At 42.2% G+C, this 27,183-nt stretch overlaps 1 protein-coding gene across 1 annotated transcript in view; it reads left to right on the top strand.

The window, feature by feature from the left end:
- The first annotated feature begins 2,911 nt into the window (after positions 1 to 2,911).
- LOC132833901 (deleted in malignant brain tumors 1 protein-like) overlaps positions 2,912 to 27,183 on the top strand; it is a 43,923-nt gene continuing 19,651 nt past the window's right edge. Inside the window, 2 exon segments of the mRNA XM_060852559.1 lie at positions 2,912 to 2,990; positions 23,983 to 24,018. Coding sequence (XP_060708542.1) covers positions 2,975 to 2,990; positions 23,983 to 24,018 — 52 coding nt within the window. The 5' untranslated portion in view covers positions 2,912 to 2,974.

Below are 27,183 nucleotides of genomic sequence, written 5' to 3'. Positions count from 1 at the left end.
TCTCCTCAAACTTCGGTAATGCTTGAATATATTTAACAGATCCCCAAGGCCTTTGGCTCCTAGGGGTTTGCTCCTCCTCACTCTCCTCCTCCCTCAGCTTACCTTCAGACTTCCCCTCCATCCTTTTAAGCTGACATTTCTGTCTTAGTGCCAATTTACAAAGTTCAAACTCTCTCTTTCTCCCTTTCTTCTGCTGAAGAGATTTTATCCTTTTCTTTTTTGTTCTGCTGGGTGATTCATTCTTTCTCTCGTTTCACTGCTTTTAATTGTAATTTACACTGTCTCATTTCTTTTCTTCTTTCTTTTCTTTTTGCCTATAACTCAAGCTGCTTCGCTTTCAATTGAAATTTAGAATTTCCAAAAATTCTGATGGTATTTCCATCAAATTTGAATGCTGAGCTACTGTTGTAATTATCTCTCTTTTCCTCATGGAAGGAGGCTGCTCCAACTCCAACTTGTTTGCCAATTCCAGCAGCTTTTCCTTGATCACCTTCTTCCACTCCCAGAAACCCTTAGCAATGAAAAAGCCATTACTAAACCAAGCGCTGCCTAAACCAACCAAATTCAACGCCTGGAACATAAAGACACCAACACCTACCACATGCTGTCTTCGAGTCCAACAACCCGAAGCCCAAACTAAATCCTACCAAGCGACCCCAGTCTGTTATGGACCAGTCCAGATCCCCACAAAACATTGTAAATAGATAACCCAGGCTCTAATGTTTCCTATTTTAAAGGCAGATCTAAAATGGATATTCAGGAAGTGTTGCAGCTGGTCAAACCACTTGGCTTTAAGCAAAACAGAATTTATTTAAACACTACTGTTGAAACATGAACAAAAGAAAATAGCACTTAGAATAACTTAACTATTTGAATACCCAACCAACGTGATAATGCTAATAAGCTTGGCATTTAAATTTGATAACCTTTGGAAATTTACTGTTCCAATCCCCGCAACATCCCATAAACACATCCCTTGACAAAGGGTAAATTCCAATACAAGTTCTTATAGGCAGGACAGAGTTCAGAGAGAAATGTCAAGCAAGAAACATCTGTTGAAGCATGGAACCTTTCTCACAGTAGCAGCTTCTCTATTGTCAGCAGCTTCTGACTTCCTGCTCAAAAGTAAACAAAATAGTTTAAAACTGAATTGGGAGAACTGGGCACTCCTCTGCCATTGCTTAAAGTAGCCACTTTCAGATATACGGCACCTCTGCCTTTATGACCCCTCTTGTAAAATAACAAGGTCAAAATAACCTTGTTAAAGAGACAGCATCATCACAGGAGTCTTCAGTGTTCCAACATTCATCTTTGAGATCCTGGCAACTACGTCAAATTGTTGGGTTCCAATGAAATGAGGAACAAGTCTGCAATCTTTTGCTTCTTTTTATATGTAGATTACATAATTGCAAGTTGAGACCTCTGCAGTAACAGCTTTAATTGTGCTTTTTATACATTTTTACTGGATGCTTCCTGAAACCAGAAATATCAGTCAGTACATTTTGTTCATCTATTTGACAATATATCTCCATGACATACTCACAAACTGGTCCCCATATCCTAACCATAAGATCTTGGTAACAGTCTATTCATTACACACTCTCACATCTGCTTCAAACTGATTTCTTTAGTTTTGACCGTACAACGACAATAGCATTTGTAATTTTAATCGTTGTCATTTTGTAGCTTAATCACACAATTTTCAATATATCCCAAACCATCCTGAACACTGCGGCAATCCCAATTTGTGTTTGGAAAGTTGAAATCTCCTACCAATCTATGCTCCTAGGGGCGGCACGATGGCTCAGTGGGTAGTGCTGCTGCCTCACAGTGCCAGGGACCTAGGTTCCCCTTCAGGCAACTGTCAAGAGTGGAGTTTGCACATTCTCCCTGTGTCTGCATGGGCTTCCTCGAAGTGCTCCAATTTCCTCCCACAATCCAAAGATTGTGTTTGGTGAATTGACCATGATAAATTGCCCATTGTATTCTGGGATGTGTCGGCTAGGTGGATTATTCAGGGGAAATGTCGAGTGATAAGGTAGGGGAATTGGGCTGAGTGGGTTATTCTTTAGAGGGTCGGTGTAGACCTGTTGGGCCAAATGACCTGTTCCCACACTGTAGGAATTCTTTTCTACTCTATTCTATTCTTATAGCTAACTGCAGTCACCCTACATACTTGCTCCTCAATTTTCCATTGCCTACAGGTTGAGCCTGTTGTACAATCCCAATAAAGTAATCGCCCACTTAATTTTTTTTCACAGTTCCACCCATTTGGCTTCACTGGATGATCCCTCAGGAGTATCCTCTGTAAGTACTGCCGTGATGTCTACCATCATCAATAATACCACTCACCCTAACAAAGGGGCACACTTTTAAATTAAAAGGCAGGAGATTTACTGGGGATCTGAGGAAAAATCTTTTGTATCCAGAGGGCGGTGAGGGTCTGGAATGTACTGCCTACAAGAAGGGAGAAGGGTGGTAGCTGGAATGCAAAACCTCAAAATATTTAAGAAAGGACTTGGACGAGCACTTGCAGTTTCAGAACTTTCAGGCTATGTGCTTTGTGTGGGAATTTGGGCTACTGTTGATTGAGGATAACTTTGGTGGTACTGACTCAATAGGTCAAACGACCTCTCTGCTCTGTACAATTTAATAGTACTCCTCATCACAATGAATCCAATTTTATTATCAAAACCAACACGCAACGGTGTTTTTGCATGAAAGCAGTTGTACTTAACAGAAAGATGAAAACTGCTTTCTAAGCTGAAATTTACTGTTTGTGGCAAAAGTGAAATACCAGCACAAACTGATACTGCAAACGTAGCCAGTTTTCACTTCTGGGTTTTTCTGCTTTAAAAAGCAAAGATGTCATGCCTTGCCAGTCTTCATCTCCAGCAGTGTTAACAAATCAAACTGGGTAAATCGCCTTGGAGTTATGCCAATCCTTGGTCAGTCAATTGTAACCCCCTCATGCATGTTACTACTTACCGGTGAGTGATTTCAGATTTTGGCAAATACTGCCTTGAAAACTTAAAGGAAAAGGAAATGTGGGAAATGCTTTGAAAGATTTTGGAAAGTTTGTAATTGTTGGAAGTTGATTTTGTTGTGTCCAATAGGTTTCGTGATCGTTCATTACACCCTATGTACAAATTCACTTTCTTACAGCTGTTTGTTTTCACTGGTTTTGGGAATCCTCAGAATGACCGGCCTGTCTGAAAGTTTTTTTCTCAAATCCCTTCTGAATCTCCTGTCCTTTAGCTTAAACGTGTGTCTCATTATTATTGATCGTTTGACTAAGGGAACAGCTACTTCCTAACCCCTCTGTCCATGCCCCTCATAATCTTACACACCTCTGTTAAGTTCCCCCTCAACCCTCCCTGTTCCAAAGAAAGCGACCTGAGCTTATCCAGCCTCTCCTCATTGCTGAAATGCTCCATCCCTGGCAACATTCTGGTGCATCTCCTCTGTACCCTCTCCTATGTAATCACATCCTTCCCATAGTACAGAGACGGGTACTACACACAGTGCTCCAGCCATGGCCTCACCAAAGTCCTGTACAGCTCCAACATCACCTACCCATTCTTATAATATGTATTGTTTGCCTATGCTTATACGGTAGTCCATCAGATCTATGTGATGGCCAAATTAGATTGCCAATCTCTGCTACCTCACATACAATTTCTTTAGGATCTTGCTGGAAATTCAACTCTACTTTCCTGTCCACTCTCCGTAGCCCTTCAACCTATATGTTATTAAAATCTGTTCGCCTCCTCCTTAAATTTAACTTCCAGCATTTTCCCACCTTGCTGCACCTTAACACAAACTGAAATGAATTGAGTTAGTGATATTGGTTGAGCAATGTCCCCACAGCGAGGTCCAGCAGATTGAGAAGTAATGTTTAAGAGAAAGTTAGACTGATGTCTGAGGACAGGGACATCAAGAAGGGGTTTGGTGAATTATAAAGTCAATGATAAAACCAACTTTCATTGCACTGTTGAAATGAAAAGGCTTGTTTGTCCATTACAGTATAATAGATGCCAAACTAACTGAGAATCTTTTTCCTTTCTAAATCACATCCCTGGGCAATGGGAATCATGTATTTATTGTTGATTTTAGGAGGTTTGCAATTACAGTTACCTAACAAAGGCATTTGAACATGTTAAAGCAATTGTCTGACAATTTGTTCAGAAGCAGTCGTTTAGATATTGTACATTTGTTAGTTTGTAAAAGAAAATATACAACCATGACAATTAGGAATGGCTCACTGACAATAAGAGACAAATTGCCTATTGATGCAGGGTGCATTTATCTTCTGAAGGTGTTAGTGAACTCTGCCTTGCATCTTCCTCCTCTTTCTCCTTTCTCATCTTCCTAATGTTACCTGCCCTTGAGCATATATTGTTGCATTGTCTTTCCAGGACCAGGCCATTTACTCTGTGTCAATCCATTGTTGGAGCCCTTTCCAACAATCATAACTTACCTGCTCATAATGTTCGATAATTGTTGAATATTTGACTATCTCGATTTAAAGTTTACCATTCTTTCAAAGTACAAACACTTCCTATTTTCAGAAATAACAAACTGATAATACTGTAGGAGAAAGTGAGAGCTGCAGATGCTAGCGATCAGAGCTGAAAATGTGTTGCTGAACTTCCTGAAGAAAGGCTCATGCCCGAAACGTAGATTCCCCTGCTCCTTGAACGCTACCTAAAAATAGTGTATACAGCATTTGTTGATGCTAGTTCTATGTGCATCATGAACTCTGTGTTTCTTGTAATCCTTCCCTTTGTTTCGCATGTTAGAAACGTGAAAGGTTAAGTGCCTTTTGTAATAGCTGGTTTCATGAAATGTTATGTTACACAGTGAACAATGGCAAAATCCAGATTTTTAATGGACCCCAAAATCCAACAAATCTCGGAATGACCTTGAGAATATGATGGCAAGCTGATTGCTTGAATGCCTGAAGTATTTGGGAAGTAATTAGCTAAAAAGGTTTGAGGTGCCATGCCAATGAGAATGAATAAACGACAATGAACAAAGAACAAAGAAAATTACAGCACAGGAACAGGCCCTTCGGCCCTCCGAGCCTGCACTAATCCAGATCCTGCACTGATCTAGATCCTCTCACTATTTTCTATGGATCTCAAAGCCTCTGCTCCCTGCCCATTCATACATCTGTCCTGGTACATCTTAAATGACGCTATCGTGCCGGTCTCTACCACCTCCACTGGCAACGCATTGCAGACAACCACCATTCTCTGCATGAAGGACTTTCCATGTATATCTCCCCTAAACTTTTCCCCCCTAACTTTGAACACATGACCCTTAGTAATTGAGTCCTCTACTCTGGGGAAATGCATCTTGCTATTCACCCTGTCTATATTTCTCATGATTTGTGCCCCCCTCAATCTCCATCTTTCTAATGAAAATAAATCTAATGTATTCAACCTCTCTTCATAGCTAGCACTCTCCATTACAGGCAACATCCTGGTGAACCCCCTCTGCACTTTCTCCAAAGCATCCACTTCCTTTTGGTAATGTGGCAACCAGAACTGTACGCAGTATTCCAAATATTGCCAAAACAAAGTCCTATACAACTGTAACATGACCTGCCAACTCTTGTACTCGATATTCTGTCGAATGAAGGAAAGCATGCCGTATGCCTGCTTGACCACTCTACTGACCTGCATTGTCACCTTCAGGGCACAATGGACCTGATCACCCAGATCTCTGTGTACATCAATTTTCCCCAGGACTTTTCCATTTACTGGATAGTTCACTCTTGAATTGGATCTTCCAAGATGCACCACCTCACATTTGCCCGGACTGAATACCATCTGCCATTCTCTACACAACTCTCCAATCTATCTATATTCTGCTGCATTCTCTGACAGTCCCTCACTATCTGCTACTCCACCAAACTTAGTGTCATCTGAAAACTTGCTAATCAGACCACCTATACCTTCCTCCAAATCAGTTATGTATATCACAAACAACAGTGGTCTCAGCATGGATCCCTGTGGAACACCACTGGTCACAGATCTCCATTTTTGAGAAATTCCCTTCCACTACTACTGTCTGTCTTCTGCTGCCCAGGCAGTTCTCTATCCATCTAGTTAGTATACCCTGGACCCATGCAACTTCACCTTCTCCATCAGCCTACTGTGGGGAACCTTATTAAAGTCTGACTGAAGTCCATGTAAATGACATTGACCGCCTTCCCTCATCAATCAACTTTAACACTTCCTCAAAGAATTCTATTAAGTTGGTAAGACATGACCTTCCCTGCACAAAACCATGTTGCCTATCATTAAAAGTCCATTTTCTTCCATCAGGCTCACCAGTCTATAATTGTCTAAATTATCCCAGCTACGCTTCTTAAACAGGGGGACAACATGAGCAATTCTTCAGTCCTCTGGAACCTCACTCATATTCAAGGATGCTGTAAAGATATCTGTTAATACTACAGCTATTTCCTCTCTCGTTTCCCATAGTAACCTGGGATAGATCCCACTCAGACCTTGGGACTTGTCTACCTTAATTCCTTTTAGAATGCCCAATATTTTCTCCATCCTTATGCTGACTTGACCTAGGATAATCAAACATCTATCCCTAAGTTCAACATCCATCATATTCCTCCCTTTGGTGAACATCAAAGCAAAGTACTCGTGTGAGAGAGATAGGGAGTGAGACAGACAGACAGACAGAGAGCAGTGCGGACTCCCTGCAGCTTGCAGAAGGTTTAGCTCTTTGAGATTTGGTTGGGATGGACATTTGCTTGTTTGTGAGTGAATGTTTGTGTTTTGTTTCGGTGTTTTATGGGGTTGGAGCCCCTGTGTATTGTTGGGTGGGAGCTCCTGTAGTAATTGGGGTTGGAGCCACTGTAGTAATCGAGGTTGGAGTCCCTGTAGTAATTGGGGTTGGAGTCCCTGTAGTAATTGGGGTTGAAGCCCCTGTAGTAATTGGGATTGAAGCCCCTGTAGTAATTGGGGTTGGAGGCCCTGGAGTAATTGGGATTTGGAGCCTCTGTAGTAATCAGGGTTGGAGCCCCTGTAGTCATTGGGGTTGAAGCCCCTGGAGTAATTGTGATTAGAGACCCTGTAGTAATCAGGGTTGGAGCCCCTGTAGTAATTGGGGTTGGAGCCCTGTAGTAATTGGGGTTGAAGCCCCTGTAGTAATTAGGATTGGAGCCGCTGTAGTAATTGGGATATGGAGCCCCTGAAGTAATTGGGGTTGTAGCCCCTGTAGTAATTGGGGTTGGAGCCCTGTAGTAATTGGGGTTGAAGCCCCTGTAGTAATTAGGATTGGAGCCGCTGTAGTAATTGGGATATGGAGCCCCTGAAGTAATTGGGGTTGTAGCCCCTGTAGTAATTGGGGCTGGAGTCCCTGTAGTAATTAGGGTTGGATTCATGTAGTAACTGGGATTTGGAGTCCCTGCAGTAATTGGAATTGGAGTCCCTGTAGTAATTTGGGTTGGAGCCTCGGTAGTAATTGGGGTTGGATCCCTGTAGTAACTGGGATTTGGAGCCCCTGCAGTAATTGGAATTGGAGTCCCTGTAGTAATTTGGGTTGGAGCCCCTGTAGTAATTAGTGTTGGAGCTTCTGTAGTAATTGGGGGTGGAGTCCCTGTAGTAATTGGGTTTGGAGCCCCTGTAGTAATTGGTGTTGGAGCCCCTGTAGTAATTGGTGTTGGAGCTCCTGTAGTAATAGGGATTGGAGCCCCTGTAGTAATTGGTGTTGGAGCCCCTGTAGTTATCGGGGTTGAAGCTCCTGTAGTAATTGGAGTTGAAGCCGCTGTAGTAAATGGCGTTGGAGCCCCTGTAGTAATTAGGGTTGAAGCCCCTGTAGTAATTGGGGTTGGAGTCCCTGTAGTAATTGGGGTTGAAGCTCCTGTAGTAATTGGGGTTGGAACTCCTGTAGTAATTGGGAGTGGAGCCCCTGTAGTAATTGGGATTTCGAGCCTCTGTAGTAATTGTGATTTGGAGCCTCTGTAGTAATTGGGGTTGGAGCCCCTGTAGTAATTCGGATTTGGAGCCCCTGTAGTTATTGGGGTTGAAGCCCCTGTAGTAATTGGAGTTGGAGTCCCTGTAGTAATTGGGGTGGGGACCCTGTAGTAATTGGGGTTGGAGACCCTGTAGTAATTGGGGTTGGATCCCTGTAGTAACTGGGATTGGAGCCCCTGTAGTAATTGGCGTTGGAGCTTTATAGTAATTGGGGGTGGAGTCCCTGTAGTAATTGGTGTTGGAGCCCCTGTAGTAATTGGGATTTCAAGCCTCTGTAGTAATTGTGATTTGGAGCCTCTTTAGTAATTGGTGTTGGAGCCCCTGTAGTAATTGGGATTTCGAGCCTCTGTAGTAATTGTGATTTGGAGCCTCTTTAGTAATTGGTGTTGGAGTCCCTGTAGTAATTGGGATTGCAGCCCCTGTAGTAATTGGGGTTGAAGCCCCTGTAGTAATTGGGGTTGGAGTCCCTGGTGTAATTGGGGCTGGAGTCCCTGTAGTAAGTGGGATTTGGAGCCACTGTAGTAATTGGGATTGGACTCCTGTAGTAATTGGGGTTGAAGCCCCTGTAGTAATTAGGATTGGAGCCGCTGTAGTAATTGGGGCTGGAGTCCCTGTAGTAATTGGGGTGGGGCCCCTGTAGTAATTGGGGTTGGAGTCCCTGTAGTAATTGGGGTTGGATCCCTGTCATAACTGGGATTTGAAGCCCCTGCAGTAATTGGAGTTGAAGTTCCTGTAGTAATTGGGGTTGGAGCCACTGTAGTAATTGGGGTTGGAGCCCTTGCAGTAATTGGTGTTGGAGTCCCTGTAGTAATTAGGGTTGAAGTCCCTGTAGTGATTGGAGTTGGAGTCCTTGTAGTAATTGGGGTTGGAGCCCCTGTAGTAATTAGGGTTGAAGTCCCTGTAGTAATTGGGGTTGAAGCCCCTGTAGTAAGTGGTGTTGAAGCTCCTGTAGTAATTGGGATTTCGAGCCTCTGTAGTAATTGTGATTTGGAGCCTCTGTAGTAATTGGGGTTGGAGCCCCTGTAGTAATTTGGATTTGGAGTCCATGTAGTAATTGGTGTTGAAGCCCCTGTAGTAATTGGAGTTGGAGTCCCTGTAGTAATTGGGGCTAGAGTCCCTGTAGTAATTGGGGCTAGAGTCCCTGTAGTAATTGGGGCTGGAGTCCCTGTAGTAATTGGGGTTGAAGCCCCTGTAGTAAGTGGTGTTGAAGCTCCTGTAGTAATTGGGATTTCGAGCCTCTGTAGTAATTGTGATTTGGAGCCTCTGTAGTAATTGGGGTTGGAGCCCCTGTAGTAATTCGGATTTGGAGCCCATGTAGTAATTGGTGTTGAAGCCCCTGTAGTAATTGGGGTTGGAGTCCCTGTAGTAATTGGGGTTGAAGCCCCTGTAGTAAGTGGTGTTGAAGCTCCTGTAGTAATTGGGATTTCGAGCCTCTGTAGTAATTGTGATTTGGAGCCTCTGTAGTAATTGGGGTTGGAGCCCCTGTAGTAATTCGGATTTGGAGCCCATGTAGTAATTGGGGTTGAAGCCCCTGTAGTAATTGGGGCTGGAGTCCCTGTAGTAATTGGGGCTGGAGTCCCTGTAGTAATTGGGATTTCGAGCCTCTGTAGTAATTGTGATTTGGAGCTCCTGTAGTAATTGGGGTCAGAGCCCCTGTAGTAATTGGAGTTGGAGCCCCTGTGGTAATTGGGGTTGGTGTCCCTGTAGTAATTTGGGTTAGAGTCCCTGGAGTAATTGGGGTTGGAGCCCCTGGAGGAATTGGGGTTGGAGCCCCTGAAGTTGTTGGTGTTGGAGCCCCTGTAGTAATTGGTGTTGGAGCCCCTGTAGTAATTGGGGTTGGAGTCCCTGTAGATCAGTAGTTTTGTGAAGATTTAAAGTAAGGACGATAAAGATGGGAGCAACCCGAGATAAGATGAAAGACAAATGTTCCTGAACAGAAATGAGAATCTGTATCCTAATTATGAGAAACAATTAAGGAGAATATCCGCTGCAACTGCTCAGCAGAAGAAGAATTGGCCTCTATGAGCCACACAGGATTTAACTCCACTCATGAAAATTGAACAACGAATTTAGGTAAAAAAGAAAGGGAAGTAAGCAGGAAAATGCCACATCAGCATGAAGAATGATAGTGAGAGAAAAGTGGGAAAAAAATCCAAACAAACATCACGAAGACAAAACTGCATGAAAAGGAAAATTAATCCATTAATTGAGGAAGGATCTGAATTAGATTGGACAGAATTAAATCGCAAATATGAAACACATGATTTAGAAGTAGAATTGGAATTGGCTCGGAAAAAAATAAAAATAAAGGAAAACAAAGATTCAGAACCTAAGCCAAAACGTTAGGGGCCCCAATGAAAAGGAAAACCGGTGTCTAAAGAACAGGCTGCAGCCGCACAGGACCAGATGTTCTACAGAGAGTGTTCCTTACACCCACCCTCCCCTCTCCCAAAGACACATTACTAAAGAATCCTGATTCACCTGTGGATGAGGAATGGGATTCTGATTCGGAGAAGGAAATATTTTATCTTTCCCCTCCTGTCAGCCAACCTCCTCCAGTTCCCACTGGGGACCTTCTCAAAACTCACCCCAGTATGGCCAAGGTGAACACGCTTTATCAAACAAAAAGTCACCTGAACCCCTCTCCCTACTCTGAGGACCAACTTGAGACCACTGATTCTGATCAACTCTAACTGCTGCTTTTATAACCAGTTCCTAGTCTTTAACCAGCCGGTGAAAGAAAATGATGCACTGCTGAAAGAACGAAAACTTTGCTAGTTTTTCAAAAAATGTATTTCAATTCAACTTTAAAAAAACCAGAGGTGGGGGGGCGGAATCCAAGATGGCAGCGACCCAGCAAGTCTGAGTCTATAGTGCTCCTCCCAAGACTTGGGTAAAGTGGGTCACCCACCCCCACCACACTCACCAAATCATTTACAATAGCTGTTTAATTTAATTAGTTACTTAGTATTAAATTTAAACAATCTAATATTTAGTGAAAATGACCAAAGGGAAGGGAGCCCGCAGCTCTCAGCAAGCAGGAACCCCTCCCCCACCCTCTCCAGCTGCAGCAGAGGCGTCCACAGCCGCCCCGGGGGACTTACCTACAGTGACAAGCCTTGTGGAAATGATCTCCAAACTGGATGCGAAGATCGACGCCTTTATCAAAGAATCCCAAAATCGATGGGACTCACTCTCGGCCGCGCTGCCAAAGCACGACCGAGACATCCAGGAAATCGAGCGCTGAGTTAGAGGGGCGGAACTAAAGGCCGCGACCTCCGAGACTACAGTGCAATCGGCTGTGGATCAGGTCCGGACTCTCAAACAACGAGTCCGGACCTTAGAGAATCACATTGATGATCTCGATTATCGAGGTCGTCGAAAAAAATATTCGTTTGCTGGGCCTTCCCGAACGGGAAGGAAGGCCAGCTTACAGTGTTTCTCGAACAGTGGCTGCCACAGCTTTTAAATCTGGAGGCTGGATCAGGCCAGGTAAGGGTGGAATGGGCCTACCGGGTCGCAATACGCGGGCCCGGCTCGAACCAGCGCCCACGCCCGGTCCTGTAGAGCTATAAGGAGAGGCACATACTCCTAGAAGTTTCTTGGGCGGCACGGTGGCACAGTGGTTAGCACTGCTGCCTCACAGCGCCTGTAGACCCGGGTTCAATTCCCGACTCAGGCGACTGACTGTGTGGAGTTTGCACATTCTCCCCGTGTCTGCGTGGGTTTCCTCCGGGTGCTCCGGTTTCCTCCCACAGGCACAAAGATGTGCGGGTCAGGTGAATTGGCCAAGCTAAATTGCCCGTAGTGTTAGGTAAGGGATAAATGTAGGGGTATGGGTGGGTTGCGCTTCGGCGGTTCGGTGTGGACTTGTTGGGCCGAAGGGCCTGTTTCCACACTGTAAGTCTGATCAGAAATCTTGGAAAAAACCCCCAACCTATGATCTATAAAGGATCCAAGATCATGTTATTCCAGGACTTTTCCCCAGTTCTGGTCCGAAAGAGGAACGTATTCGATGAGGTGAAGAAGCGTTTAAGGGACTTAAATATTCAGTACTCGGTACGCTACACTTTAACCATGAAGGATCCGTGTATAACTTCGGATCACCAGAAAAGGCTAAGGAATTCTTGGACTCTCTTAGATAAACTGTAAGAGATAATCGATGTTGGTTTGCCTTTCCCCCCGCTTTGGTTTATATCCCCCCCCTTTTTTTTCTTTTTTCTTACCTTACTGTTTAATATTATCATGTGGGGTGGGGAGAGGGATTTGATTTTCTTCCCCCCCCCGCCTTGGGGTTGTTTTCTTTTATTATTTTATGTACATATGTGGGTATGTATGTATATGTGTGTATATATATATATGTGTGTGTGTGTGTGTGTGTGGATGTGAATGTATGTATATATATAAGCCGGGGGATTTGGTTCATGTTGGTGGGGGGAGGTGGTTACCTTATTCTATTTTACTTCTGTCTTTAGGAGCGGGGTTGTATCTATCTTGTTATTTTGTATTATTATATTTAATTATTATTTGTTGAGGTTGTAATTTTATAGTTATATGTTTATATATGGTATTAACATTACCAAATATATCCAGGTGTTGATATGGGTGGGGGTACGGTGCTCACTGTTAACTCTAGCTTTGTATTATATCTGAATTCTTCTCATTTTATTGAGGAGCGCCTGGGTCAAGGGTGGGGCATTGATTGGGAGAGGATAAGATAGACTTTTGGAAAGGAAGTGACACCCCCTGGGAACAAGAGGGCAAATCTCCACTTAAATACGTTTTTTTTTATTATTAAGAAATAGTTTTTTATTATACTGTTGTGAGTGTATTAGAGAACCTTTATTTTTGTAAATTTTATATGTTCTATGCTCAGGATGTTCTGGATAGGGTTTCCCCTCCCAAGGGGTCTCGGATTTGCCCGGAAGATTATGGTTGATCAGTTGGTTAAGTCGTGCACCTGGAATGTCAAGGGGAGTAATTCGCCAGTCAAAAGGAAGAAAATATTATCAAATCTTAAGAAAGAAAGAGTTGATATAGCTCTCCTACAGGAGACACACCTGCTGGATAAAGAACACTTGAAATTACGACAGGGTGGATTTGATCAGGCCTTTTTTGCTTCTTTTAGCTCAAAAAGCAGGGGAGTTATTATTCTTGTTCGGAAGAATTTCCCTTTCAAAATCCTAAATCAGATAAAAGACGAATCTGGACATATATTTTGATTAAAGCCCTTATAAATGGAGAGGAATATGGGATTTTAAATTTGTACTGCCCCCCAGCACACTCCTTTAAATTTATAACAGAAGCCTTTTCAAAATTGATGGCTTTTGATGCCCGTCATACAATTATAGGGGGAGACTTTAATTGTATTATGGATCCGGAAATAGATAGGATTCCCAAGAGTACTGCAGGAGTATCTCCCAGATCTAGACAATTGGTGGATCTGAACAAAGAATTAGAATTAGTAGACGTATGGAGATGTCTTCATCCACAGGGCAGAGATTTTTCTTTCTACTCCAATCCACATAAATGTCATACCAGAATTGATATGTTTTTTGCCCTCTCGATTTTTTAAAAATTCCACATCATCCTGTAAAATAGGTAGAATAGCAATTTCCGACCACGCTGCTGTATATATGGAAACTAAGACGAGGAACAATGGGACATCCCCTCAGCATTGGCGTATGGACCCCTTCCTAATGAAAGATAGTAAATTTGTAAAATACTTCTGTCAAGAATTTAAAACTTTTTTAGAAATTAATTCAGGTATGGCTAGCAACCCATCAATGATGTGGGAGACCATCAAAGCTTACACGCGAGGTTTGATCATCTCCTACTCAGCGACACAGAAAAAATTGAAGGGAGAACAACAGCATCTGCTTGAAGCTCGCTTAAAAGCAGCTAAAACTGCATACACTGATAGACCTTCTATTATTAAATTGCAAAGGATTACAGCTCTTAGGACAGCTCTAAACACTGCGCTTACTCAAACGGCTAAGAGGGAAATACTATTTGCAAAACAAAGGTTATATGAATATGGCGACAAACTGGGTAGATACTTAACATTTCTTGCAAAGAGAAAAAAGGCCCCTCAGACTATTACGTCTATCAAGGAAAATACGGGTATTTTGACTCATGATCATAAAAAGCTTAATGCGATCTTTAGAGAATTTTATTCTGAGTTATATCAATCACAGGATTGTGAAGATAGGACTAGGAGGATGCAGTCATTTTTAAAACATTTGACCTTTCCGGGCCTAACTCCGAACAGGTATCGGTCCTAGATGCTCCTCTAACAGTCCAAGAAATACTTGATGCAATTAGGCAACTTCAGAGCGGTAAGGCACTGGGCCTAGATGGTTTTCAAGCTGAATTCTATAAAGAATTTACAGAAATATTGGCTGGTCCACTTATGGACATGTATAACTATGCATATAGTCAGGGCTGTCTCCTGCCTTCGCTGAAAGAGGCAAATATCTCTCTTATCCTTAAAAAAAGGAAAGGATCCAGAAGATTGTACGTCATACAGACCAATATCCTTGCTAAATGTAGATTTTAAAATCCTTTCTAAAACGTTAGCATCGAGACTAGAAAGGATACTACCATATATTATACAGGAGGATCAGTTGGGGTTTATTAAGGGCCGTAGATCATCCAATAATATTAGAAGGGTTTTGAATATGATTCAAGCCTGTCATCAGGGAAAGATACCAGGAGTAGTAGTTTCATTAGACGCGGAAAAGGCATTTGATAGGGTTGAATGGTCATATTTGTTTAACACATTGGAAAGGTTTGGCGTTGGACAGGTGTTTACCAAATGGGTCCTCAACATTGTATAGTGATCCCAAAGCAGTTGTGGCTACCAATGGATTAGGTTCGGATAGCTTCAGTGTGGGTAGGGCCTGCCGTCAGGGATGTCCTCTCTCGCCATTGTTATTTACACTAATGATTGAACCACTAGCAGAAGCTATACGAGCTGATCCTAATATAACGGCCCCGAGGATTGGTACAGGTAAACATAAAATTACCCTTTAAGCAGATGATGTTCTTCTATTCCTCAGTAATCTTCTGATGTCCGCACCTCGCCTAATCCAAGTTATTATTACATTTAGCGCATTCTCAGGCTATAAAATTAAGTTTTCAAAATCGGAGGCTATGCCAATGGGTGGCCTTGCTATAATACCCGACTTAATGGACGGATCCCTTTTTCCCTTTCGTTAGTCCCTGGAGGGCTTTTTATATTTAGGCATTTTTATTACTCCAGTATTTGGTCAGTTGTATAAGGCTAATTTTGTGCATTTACTGGAAAGGATAAGGCAGGACCTCCAGCGATGGGGAGACCTTCCAATTTCTTGGTTGGGTAGAATAGCACTAATTAAAATGCATGTCCTGCCCCGTCTGCTATGTCCTATGAGAATGCTTCCGGTGATGCTACCGAGGGTGGCTCTACGTAAATTATATGGCTGGCTGGGTTCCTTTACCTGGAATCATAGATGGCCCCTCATTAAGCTGAAGAAGCTACAGCTTCCACAGGAAAGGGAAGGATTGGATTTCCCAGATTTCAGGAAATATCAGTTAAGTTCCTTATTAAGTTACATAGCTGATTGGGTCTTGTCTGATCCACAATCAATCTGGTTGGATATCGAGGCCTCTCAAGTAAAATGCCCACTTATTAAACTTTTATTTTCAGACAAGAGGAAAATCATTACAGATCACTGTAAAAACCCTATAATACTAAACACAATTAAGGCTTGGAATATAATGCGGCAAAATGAGGGTAATTCACACAAAACATCCCCCTATGCACTGATAGTGGGAGCATGGGGATTCCAACCGGGGTGAACAGATGCCACTTTTAAACTCTGGAGATCCAGGGGTATCTCATGTCTAGGGGACCTATTTAAAGATAGGGTCCTGATGTCTTTTGAACAGCTGCGTCAGAAATTCGGATTACCTAATGGAGACCTCTTTCGATACTTCCAACTTCGAGACTATATACAAAAGAAGACTACGTTATTAGATAGTTTTTATAAATCAGATAGAGAATGTAGTGTCCTACGACCAGTGGGGGTATCTTCCGTCAGTACTATTTATCATTTACTACATGATGAAGTATCTGGAGATATGGATAATCTGCTTAAAACATGGGATCAGGATTTGGGACTAGAAATCTCTAGAAACATGGAATGATATTTGGGAAAACGCTAGAAGAATTACTATCTGTAACAGAACCCAGGCTATCCAGCTGAAGATACTTCATAGGGCCCATATAGCACCGATTCGATTGGCAAAATTTAAGGCAGGAGCATCTCCAATGTGTCCCAAATGTAAAATAGAGGTGGGCACTCTTGTACATTGCCTATGGACCTGTCATAAGATCCGTAGATATTGGACTAAAGTAGCAAGTACCCTGACAGAAATTTTAGGAACGGAAATTAAAGTGGACCCTGTATCTCTCCTTTTGGGCTTTTCGAACTTTCCCTCCCTGGACATGTACAGGAAGAAACTATTTTCTATTCTCTCTTTCTGTGCAAGGAAAACTATTTTGGTGAACTGGGTGGCTGAGGGCCCCCCTGGACTTTCAAATTGGCACAGATTAATTATGGAATGTATTCCCCTTGACTTCCTTACAAATATGGTGCACCGAAAGAACGAATTATTTTGTAAAATATGGCAGCCCTTCTTGAATTACATAAATACAGATATTTCGGCTATCCTAACAAGGGCTTTTATTTAATTGAGATTACAAACATGGCTGGTCCGAGGCCCCTTAGGAGAGGAATCCCGCACGAATACGGGTTTTATTACATTTGATGTTAACACATTCCGAGCATGTAAGAGACTTAAATATACACTTTGGTTAGTTGTAGGTTAGATTAGTAGACAGTTGAGTTTTGTTTTTTTTTCTTTTTCGGTATTTTTTTCTTTTGTTAAGTTTTGGCTATTGTATATTTGATTTAATTGTATATCAATGTTTGTATTTGAGAGTTTTGTTTATTTTTGTAAACTTGTAAAAATGTTAAATTTCTAATAAATATATCTATTAAAAAAAACAACCAGAGGTGTAAGTTAAATTCAAATGAATACAATTTAAAATTCCGATTAGAAGGATTAGGCCACAGTATAGGTTGGCAAGACAGCCTGTGGCATTCTACATGATTAGTTTAAAACTGCACCCTGATTTTCCCAGCTATCCATACTATGGTATTGATTGCCTCTAATATAAGTTTACATCAAAATGTAGAAGTCTGTACCTCCCATTCTGCAGTATGGTTGCTTACCTCTAAATGTACTCCACTCAGAATCCATCTCTCCTTTAAATACTGCTCCAACATTAACCCAGCTACATTCCTGCAGGAAGAACCTCTTGAACTGCCTGACCCTTCCCATGATTGTGTTCTCATAAATGGCCTTGTTACTAAACCATGCCCTAATCTTACGGATCAGGCTCTTGTTAACCCAGACCTTACACTTTATGTTGATGGTTCTTCTATTTCTCCAGATGTCAAACACATGTCAGGGTATGCGACTGTCACTTTGTCCCAGACAATAGAAGCTCATTCTGTTGACCACCCAATTCCGCCCAGCAAGCTGAACTCCTTGCTCTCCCGTGCCTGTGTACTTGTTAAAGGAAAGTCAGCTAATATCTAGACTGATTCCCGCTACGCTTTTGGATGTGCCCATGATTTTGGTCAATTCTGGTAGCAGTGCGGCTTCCTCACCTCATCAGGAACCCCTATCCTCAATGCTGCCTATGTTGCTAATCTCCTCAGTGTTATTCAACTTCCCTCTCAACTGGCAATTACCAAATGTTCTGCTCACTCCTCTGACGCTTCCGATGTCACTAAAGACAACAATGTTGCTGACACAGCTGCTAAGAAAGCAGCTTTTGAGCAAAAAGATATGGTTACTCATATCTTCTGACACCCAGACCATGCCTGACCTCGAGCAAATATGGACCCATCAGGGGGACATCTCTGATGAGGAAAGACAAAGATAAATGGACCGTGGTTGTTATGTAAATAGTTATAAAATGCTTTGGGTTACGCCGATAGGATAGACATGTCTGCCCAACTCGCTTTTGCCTATTCTAGTTGATTATGTTCATAGATATACGCATGGAGGTAAGGAGGGAATGGTAGACAGAATTCTCCAAACTTGATGGAACCCCCACCTGTAAAACAAACAAAACAAGCAGCTGCAAATTGCCTAATTTATTTGTCAAAAGCATAATCTCAGGAATGGAGTAAAGTGTCCACCTACTGAAACTCCCTTGCTAAATGCATTTTTTGATATTGTCCAGTTAGATTTTTTAGAGTTACCTAGATGCCATTGTTATAAGTATTGCTATTGTTATAAGTGATAATCGCTGTATTTAGTCAATGGATTGGAGCTTATCCCTGTACTGACTGCACAGCAACAACTACTTGTAAAATTCTGTTCAGGGAACTCATACTCAGATTTGGAATACCAGTAATAGTCTCTTCTGATAATGGTCTCCACCTCTGTGCGGAGCGAAACAAGGCACTATGTAAGAGCTTGAGTATGAATCAAAAATTCCTTTGTGCCAACCACCACCAAGCAGCAGGAATTGTAGAAAGAGTCAATGGTACCCTAAAAGCAAGTTGGTAGAAGAAACAGGCCTTAATTGGCTGCAAGTACTCCCAATTGCTGTTATTAAATGAGAACCATGACACAGAGAAAAATGGTATTCTCAGCAGCTGAACTGATATATGGAAAGCCCCTGAGGACTCCCTGGTCTGCACTATTAACTGCCCAACATCCTGTTGATGTGCATATCATGGCAGGAGAGATGCACAGTTACCTAATTAAGCTAACCAAAGTATTAAAGTTTTATCATCAACAGGTCAAAGAAGCCTATTGAGTACCAGGGAAGGAAGAAAAAAGAGCTCCAACATTTAAAGACATTAATCCTAGTGACTACGAAAGACTTTAATTGTGAAAAATTGGGCCCCCATTTGATAGGTCCTTATCAAGTTCTTCTGACAACTGAAACTGCAGTAAAGGTAGAAGGACGCTCAACATGGTCGACAAAGGACATTGCAAACTTGTATCCCTCACAGTCTTAGTGTTAGTAGTGATACAGGCATCCAATGAAACCCCAACCCAATTACATGCACCCAAATGTAACCAACCCATCTATGATATCTCAGACCAGCTAAAACTTCAATGTGACTGTACAAATGAAAGCTGTACTAATGCCATTGGAAGTTATGAATGTAGCTGCCCAGCTGAAGCTCATTTAAACTATTCACATTGTGTATCCAAACATCACTCTCAACCTTATTGTCATCCCCGCAACACTTCCATGCCAGTCATCGTGAGATGGCACAATTCCATAACCTTATCCATTCCATCAGCCGAAAATTCATATCTTGAAATGTTTGTCTGTTCCCCTTTCAAAATGAACCATACAGATTGCAGTACTGAGCACACAGTACCGAAATCATCAAACTCGAAGGCACCTATTGTCATGAGGCTGACCACCTCTACCTTTTTGACGGAATCCTCCCCTATCTGACCTACCACTACTGACAGGAATACCTTTACACATTTCCTGTATTCACTAGTGACAGTAATTAACAAGACAAGCTGGAAAGATGAAGAAAGACCAAAAAAACTATGTACTCCCAATCCTCCTTCTGTTATTAGTCGTTTCTTTATTCAAGTTACGCCCTCTGTTATCTGCTCAGCCTTCCATCATTCTGATGTACAGTGTATAAATAGGACTCACCCACTTATGCGATCCCACTTTTGTGATGGAAAACCCCATTTGGTAGAATTAGCACGTCACTGTGTGAAATGCACTGACAAACCTGAAGGATTCAATGTTAATGTTGTTCCACTGTTAGAATGGTGTGTTGAAAAAATTTCTGGTACCTACGACATGGGGCACGTGAGACTAAAACTATGCAAAAATATTATCTAAGAAACTGATCATATTCCTGCTCTCCATCCGATAATACACTTGGACAACCTGACGTTTGATAGCACCCACTGTTTCCAAGATTCAGCTCTCACTCTGGGTGGACTCATCATTCACTCACAGAGATGCACCCTTGGAATTCCTTTTGGCCTTCACTGACGATGCATAAACAAAGCCTACCCATAGTTACCCAATGATTGGGACGGACATTGTGCCCTCGTACACACCTTACCACTTTTTAACCTCCAGCATGAAGTACCTGAAGTAGATGATAAATGGAACGCCCACCAACTTGTGTATCAGTACAGAGCAAAAAGTAGAAGAAAAACAAAACGGGACTTTGATGACTTCCATCAACAAACCTGGAGGTCCAGGTTGTTGTGAGGGCTTACACCTGGCTGCGCTGTTGAGAAAGCCCTAGATCAGATAAGTGACCTTGGGTATGACATTGAAAAACATGCCAACTCAACTGCCCATGCTTTGAAGCTGGTGAACAAAAAGTTGTAGAAGACCCGGATGGTGATGCTTCAGAATCAGCTGGTGCTAGATTTCCTCAATGCTAAAGAAGGAGGCGTTTGTTCAGTCATTGGCCCGCAACATTGCACCTACATCAATGATTTCTCAAAAGACATTTTGGACGACACAGATATTATCAACAAAACGGGTCAAGGCGCAGGGAAGATTCCTGCCCCACCATCGTCCGATTCATGTGGATTCAGTATTACTTGCTGGCTATGATCACTGTGTGGATGGATCGTGTAGGACATACTGATAATCCTTTGTCTCATCCGAGGAATATACATTGTCGTCCGCTTATGCATGAAATGGACCGTACATTGTTTTTCACCTAAGCCAAAGCGGAATCCAATTAATCGGCCCTTGTCTACCCCTCTACCTCCATGCCTGAACTTCCATGCTGAAATCCAGTATCTTTCAGACTCTGCTCCTCCGGATGATGACTTGCCACAGGAGGCACTTGACTTAGATTAGATTACCTACAGCGTGGAAACAGGCCCTTCGGCCCAACAAGCCCACACCGACCCGCCAAAGCACAACCCACCCAGACCCATTCCCCTACATTTACCCCTTCACCTAACACTACGGGCAATTTAGCATGGCCAGTTCACCTAACCTGCACATTTTTTTTTGGATTGTGGAAGGAAACTGGAGCACCCCGGAGGAAACCCACACAGACACAAGGAGAATGTGCAAACTCCACGCAGAGAGTCGCCTGAGGCGGGAAATGAGCCCGGGTCTCTGGCGCTGTGAGGCCGTGCTGCCCACTTATTGAGAATCTGAATGGATTTTATCTCTCCCCTCTGGAGGCTCCCTGCCTCTATTCCTGATGAAGGGCTTTTGTCCGAAACATCGATTTTCTTGCTCCTCGGATGCTGCCTGACCTGCTGTGCTTTTCCAGCACCACTCTAATCTAGACTCTGGTTTCCAGCATCTGCAGTTCTTAGTTTTGCTTACTTGCTGTTCTTGCAGACCACTCTACAGACCTTACAGACTGCCCCACTGTCAATTCTAACTAATCAGATCTTATGTCTTATTTGAATTTGAATCACAACTGTGAAAAGAAAGCATGTTTATTTTGAAGACTAATGAATCAATTTAAATGCAACATCTCAGCCTCAGGTAAAAAGCAGGAGTCTGTTCCTAGCTTAGAAATTATTCTAGGCCTAACATTGAAGAGATTCTGGCAAAATGTGTCAGGAAGCCATTTTATTATCAAAAGTTTGCCCTCCTTGCTAAGAAGCCATTTTGTAAAACAATTGTATCTGACATGTGAGTTGTGTAAGGTTACCTTATGAACTCTCCAATTAGCTCAGACTTGTACCTCTTTATGATAGCAGTTTATCTCACTAACCGGTGCCTAACTTGGCCGGGTATGTTTTTCCCACCTGATGAATGGCTTAAGGCCTGTAGGAGTGATTAGTCAAGCTTACACAGTCCTGTCTATTAATTTTTCTTCCTTATGAATTATTGACTTTCACTGTAATCTGTCTAATTAAGAACATGCAGTATTTTTGTCAACTTTTTGGATAAAGGAAGCCTGTTTGTGACAGTCCAGCAAAGTAGCCTGCTGGGGCACTTGAAGAGCTAGTACCCTGCTCTCCTAGGTTATTCGAAACTAGTTAGTTTAGCTTATAGGTATCAGTGTTATGTTATAATAGTGATGCTATTGGTAAATAAACGGGATGACTAAAGTTAAACTAGTTTGTCAGTGAGAGGCTTTTATTCCAACCTTCCAAAGAGTACGATCTCCGGGACGAACCAAGAAAGAGAGGCTTAAAGGTCTGAGTCCATAAGAGATTCCCTGGGCGTCTCATGTCAATACTTTAACAGCTTCATCTATCATCAGTCACCTGGACCTTATGTATGCTTCCTTTTTTCCTCTTAGCTCGTCTCACAATTTCATCCGTCATCCGTGGTTCCCTATTCTTTCCATTTCTATCCCTATTTTCACAGGAACATGTCTCTCCTGCACTCTAATCAACCTCTCTTTAAAAGCCTCCCACATATCGAATGTGGATCTACCTTGAAGCAGCAGCTTCCAGTCTACATTCCCCAGCTCCTGCCGAATTTTGGTAAAGTTGGCCTTCCCCCAAATTAGCACTCTTCCCTTAGGACCACTCTCATCTTTGTCTATGAATATTCTAAAACTTATGCAATTGTGATCTCTACTTCCAAAGTAATCCCTTACTGAAACTTCAACCACTGGCTCATTCCCCGACACTAGGTCCAAGTTGGACTGTTTACATACTGCCCTAGAAAGCCCTGTTGGATGCTCCTTACAAATAGTGCTCCATCTGGACTTCTAACATTGAGTGATTCCCAGTCAATGTTGGGAAAATTAAAATTTCCTATCACCACCCTGTTGCTCCCACATCTTTCCATAATCTGTTTATACATTTGTACCTCTATCTCACACTCACTGTTGGGAGGCCTATAGTACAGCTCCAACATTGGTACCGCACCCTTCCTATTTCTGAGCTCAAAGAGAGTGAACAAATGCCAGCACAGTTTCAAAGCAGGATGGAGTTCTATGTGGAGAAGAATCTATAATACATCTTCTGTTCTATCTTTCCCCAGGTTCTTAGAAAGTCATGCATTTACAAAAAGACATGTTATAAATCAAATAAAAAACACACAAACATTTTAAAATATTCATTATATTATTAATTATATATGTTATATATATATATATTTATATTCAGTTAAATCAATTAATTAATAAGAATGCACATTATCTTATATTGAGTACATATATATTAAATGTAGTATATAAAATGTATGTAAATAATATCATAGAATAGCATTTTGCGCACCCACCACTCTCTGTGTAAAGAACCTATCTCTGACATCTCCCTTAAATCTTGCTCCAATCACCTTCAAATTATACCCCTTTGTGAAAGCCATTTCTGCTCTGGGAAAAAGTTTCTGAATACATTGTACATTATATAAAGGTTCTGGTGTACATTATATCGAACGAATGTATGTGTTCTGTAATAATTACAGTACATACATTGTATTTTTATACTAGTAACTGTTTATGTTGTACAAAGTCTTAAGTATATATAATTAACAATTGTATTCTATATGCAGTTGATGCAATATTGCATGCTGTCATATATATAATTTATTAATGTGAAATGTAATTTATTAAGATTATATTTGTTATATCATATTATTATATAATAATAATCCTAAATACTGAAATTTCAACTCTAATGTTACTCACTGCATTTTATTATAATGATAATTTTATAATTATTATCATGAATGATACAGTGGTAAGTTAAAAGATATTGAATCGTGTTTGAGACCAAATATTATGGATTATGCAATATGTAATAAACCTATAATAATATTTATTGTATTATGGTTATTGTTATGTTATTGTACCTTCTGTTCAGAATATTGCAGTATTTAAGTATATTAAGTGAAATTTTGTTTTGTTCTAAAGCAAGGAAACATCATTTGCAAATGCTAAACAGAAGGCTGATTTTGTTTCAATTTCTCTTTCAGTATTTCTGGCCATACAGCGGACGGTTCTTTCCCAGGGTCAGTATCTAATTTATTCTGGAACATAGATCATGGAATTGTACAGCACATTACAGACCCTTCGGCCCTCAATGTTGTGTCAAACTTTCATCATACTCTAAGATCAAACTAACCTACATATCTTTCATTTTACTATTGTCCATGTGCCTATCCAAGAGTTGTTTAAATGTCCCTAATGTGTCTGACTCTACTACCACCAGTGGCAGTGCATTCCACATCCTCACCCTCTCTGTGTAAAGCACCTACCTCTGACATCTCCCCTAAACATTCCTCCAATCACCTTCAAATTATGCTCCCTTGTGATAGCCATTTCTGCCTTTGGAAAAAGTCTCTGACTATCCACTATATCTATACCTCTCAACATCTTGTACACCTCTATCAAGTCACCTCTCATTCTTCTTTGCTCCAATGAGGAAAGCTCTAGCTCCCTCAACCTTTCTTCATAAGACATGCTGTCCAATCAAGGCAACATCCTGGGAAATCTCCCCCACACCCTCTCTAAAGCTTCCACAGGTATCCTATAATGAAATAGCCAGAACTGAACATAATATTCCAAGTGTGGTCTAACCAGGGCTCCATGGAGCTGCAGCATAACCTTGCATCTCTTAAACTCAATTCCCCTTCTAATGACAGCCAATACACCATATGCCTTAACAACCTTATCAACTTGGGTGGCAACTTTGAGGAATCTATGGACATGGACCCTAAGATCCCTTTGTTCCTCCACACTGCCATGAATCCTGCCTTTAACCCTGTATTCAGCATTCAAATTCAACCTTCCAAAATGAATCACTTCACACTTTTCGAAATTGAACTCCATCTGCCACTTATCAGCCCAGTTCTGCACACTATCAATGTCCCATTTCAACCTTCAACAGCCCTCCACACTATCAACCACTCCACCAACCTTTTTGTCATCGGCAAACTTACTAACCCACCTTCCACATCCTCATTCCTTATGAAAATCACAAACAGCAGAGGTCCTAGAACTGATCCCTGCAGAACAGGGCGGCACAGAGACACAGTGGTTAGCACTGTTGCCACACAGTGGCAGAGACCTGGGTTCAATTCCCACCTCAGGCGACTCTCTGTGTGTAGTTTGCACATTCTCCCTGTGTCTGCGTGGGTTTCCTCCGGGTGCTCCGGTTTTCTCCCACAGTCCAAAGATGTGCAGGTTAGGTGAATTGGACATAGTCTTGGGTGAAGGGGTAAAATGTAGGGGGGTGGATTGCGCTTCAGCAGGTCGGTGTGGACTTGTTGGGCTGAAGGGCCTGTTTCCACACTGTAAGTAATCTAATCTAAAAAAAACACTGGTCACCGAGCTCCAGGCTGAATACTTTCCATCTACGACCACTCTCTGTCTTCTATAGGCCAGCCAATGCGGTTTCCAGGCAGCCAGATATTTCTGTATCCCATGCCTCCTTCCTTTCTGAATGAGCCTACCATGGGGAACCTTATCATACATCTTGCTACAATGCATGTACCCCAGATTCACTGCTCCTACCTTTGCAAACGTGTTTTGTCACATTCTCAAAGAATTCAATGAGGTTTGTGAGGCATGTCCTTTCCCTCATAAAGCCATGATGATTATCTCTAATCAAACTATGGTTTTCAAGTAATCACAAATCATGTCTCTCAGAATCCTCTCCAATAATTTGCCCACCACAGACGCAAGACTGACTAGTCTGTAATTCCCAGGATATTCTCACTGATGTGGTTCTGTTCGCCGAGCTGGGAGTTTTTGTTGCAAACATTTCGTCCCCTTTCTCGGTGACATCCTCAGTGCTTGGGAGCCTCCTGTGAAGCACTTCTGTGATGTTTCCTCCGGCATTGATGTGGCTTGTCTCTGCCGCTTCCGGCTGTCAGTTGCTGTCCGCTGCAGTGGCCGGTATATTGGGTCCAGGTCGATGTGTTTGTTGACAGAATCTGTGGATGAGTGACATGCCTCTAGGAATTCTCTGGCTGTTCTCTGTTTGGCTTGCCCCATAATAGTAGTGTTGTCCCAGTCGAATTCATGTTGTATGTCAACTGCATCTGTGGCTACTAAGGATAGCTGGTCGTGTCGTTTCGTGGCTAGTTGGTGTTCATGGATGCGGGTTGGTAGCTGTCTTCCTGTTTGTCCTATGTAGTGTTTTGTGCAGTCCTTGCATGGGATTTTGTACACTACGTTGGTTCTGCTCATGGGTATCGGGTCCTTTGTCCTGGTGAGTTGTCTGAGAGTGGCTGTTGGTTTGTGTGCTGTTATGAGTCCTAGTGGTCGCAGCAGTCTGGCTGTCAGTTCGGAAATGCTCCTGATGTATGGGAGTGTGGCTAGTCCTTTGGGTTGTGGCATGTCCTCGTTCTGTTGTCTTTCCCTTAGGCGCCTATTGATGAAATTGCGCGGGTATCCGTTTTTGGTGAATAACTTGTATAGGTGTTCTTCTTCCTCTTTTTGCAGTTCTGGTGTGCTGCAGTGTGTTGTGGCCCTTTTGAACAATGTCCTGATGCAACTTCGTTTGTGTGTGTTGGGGTGGTTGCTTTCATAGTTCAGGACTTGGTCTGTGTGTGTGGCTTTCTGGTATACCTTCGTGCTGAATTCCCTGTTCAGTGTTTTCTGTACCATCACGTCTAGGGATGGGAGCTGGTTGTCCTTTTCTTCCTCTCTCGTGAAACGTATTCCTGTGAGTGTGGCATTGATGATCCGGTGTGTGTTCTCTATTTCTTGGACATCATCAGAAATATACACATAGACAAGGAAGAAACCATGGTCTCATTCGATGTAACGGCACTGCTCACCTCTATCGACAAAACCCTAGCCAGAGAAACAATATCCAATCTGCTGGACATACAGAGCAGACAACAGGACGTTGAACGTCTTAACAAAGACGGCATACTTAAACTACTGGACCTGTGCCTCACAACACACTTCACATTCAACAACCAGATATACGAACAAATCAACAGAACACCCACGGGCTCACCTATCTCTGGACTCATAGCAGAAGCAGTAATGCAAAGGTTAGAACAAACAGTCTTACCGCAAATACAACCCAAACTCTGGGTCAGATATGTGGACGACACCTTTGTAATCATTAAAAACACAGAAATAGAGAACACACACCGGATCATCAATGCCACACTCACAGGAATACGTTTCACGAGAGAAGAAGAAAAGGACAACCAGCT

This window comes from Hemiscyllium ocellatum, chromosome 38, assembly GCF_020745735.1.
Source record: "Hemiscyllium ocellatum isolate sHemOce1 chromosome 38, sHemOce1.pat.X.cur, whole genome shotgun sequence".
NCBI classification, from domain to species: domain Eukaryota; kingdom Metazoa; phylum Chordata; class Chondrichthyes; order Orectolobiformes; family Hemiscylliidae; genus Hemiscyllium; species Hemiscyllium ocellatum.
The sequence above is the reverse complement of the archived record's forward strand: the minus strand, read 5'-3'. Positions and strand labels throughout refer to the sequence as shown.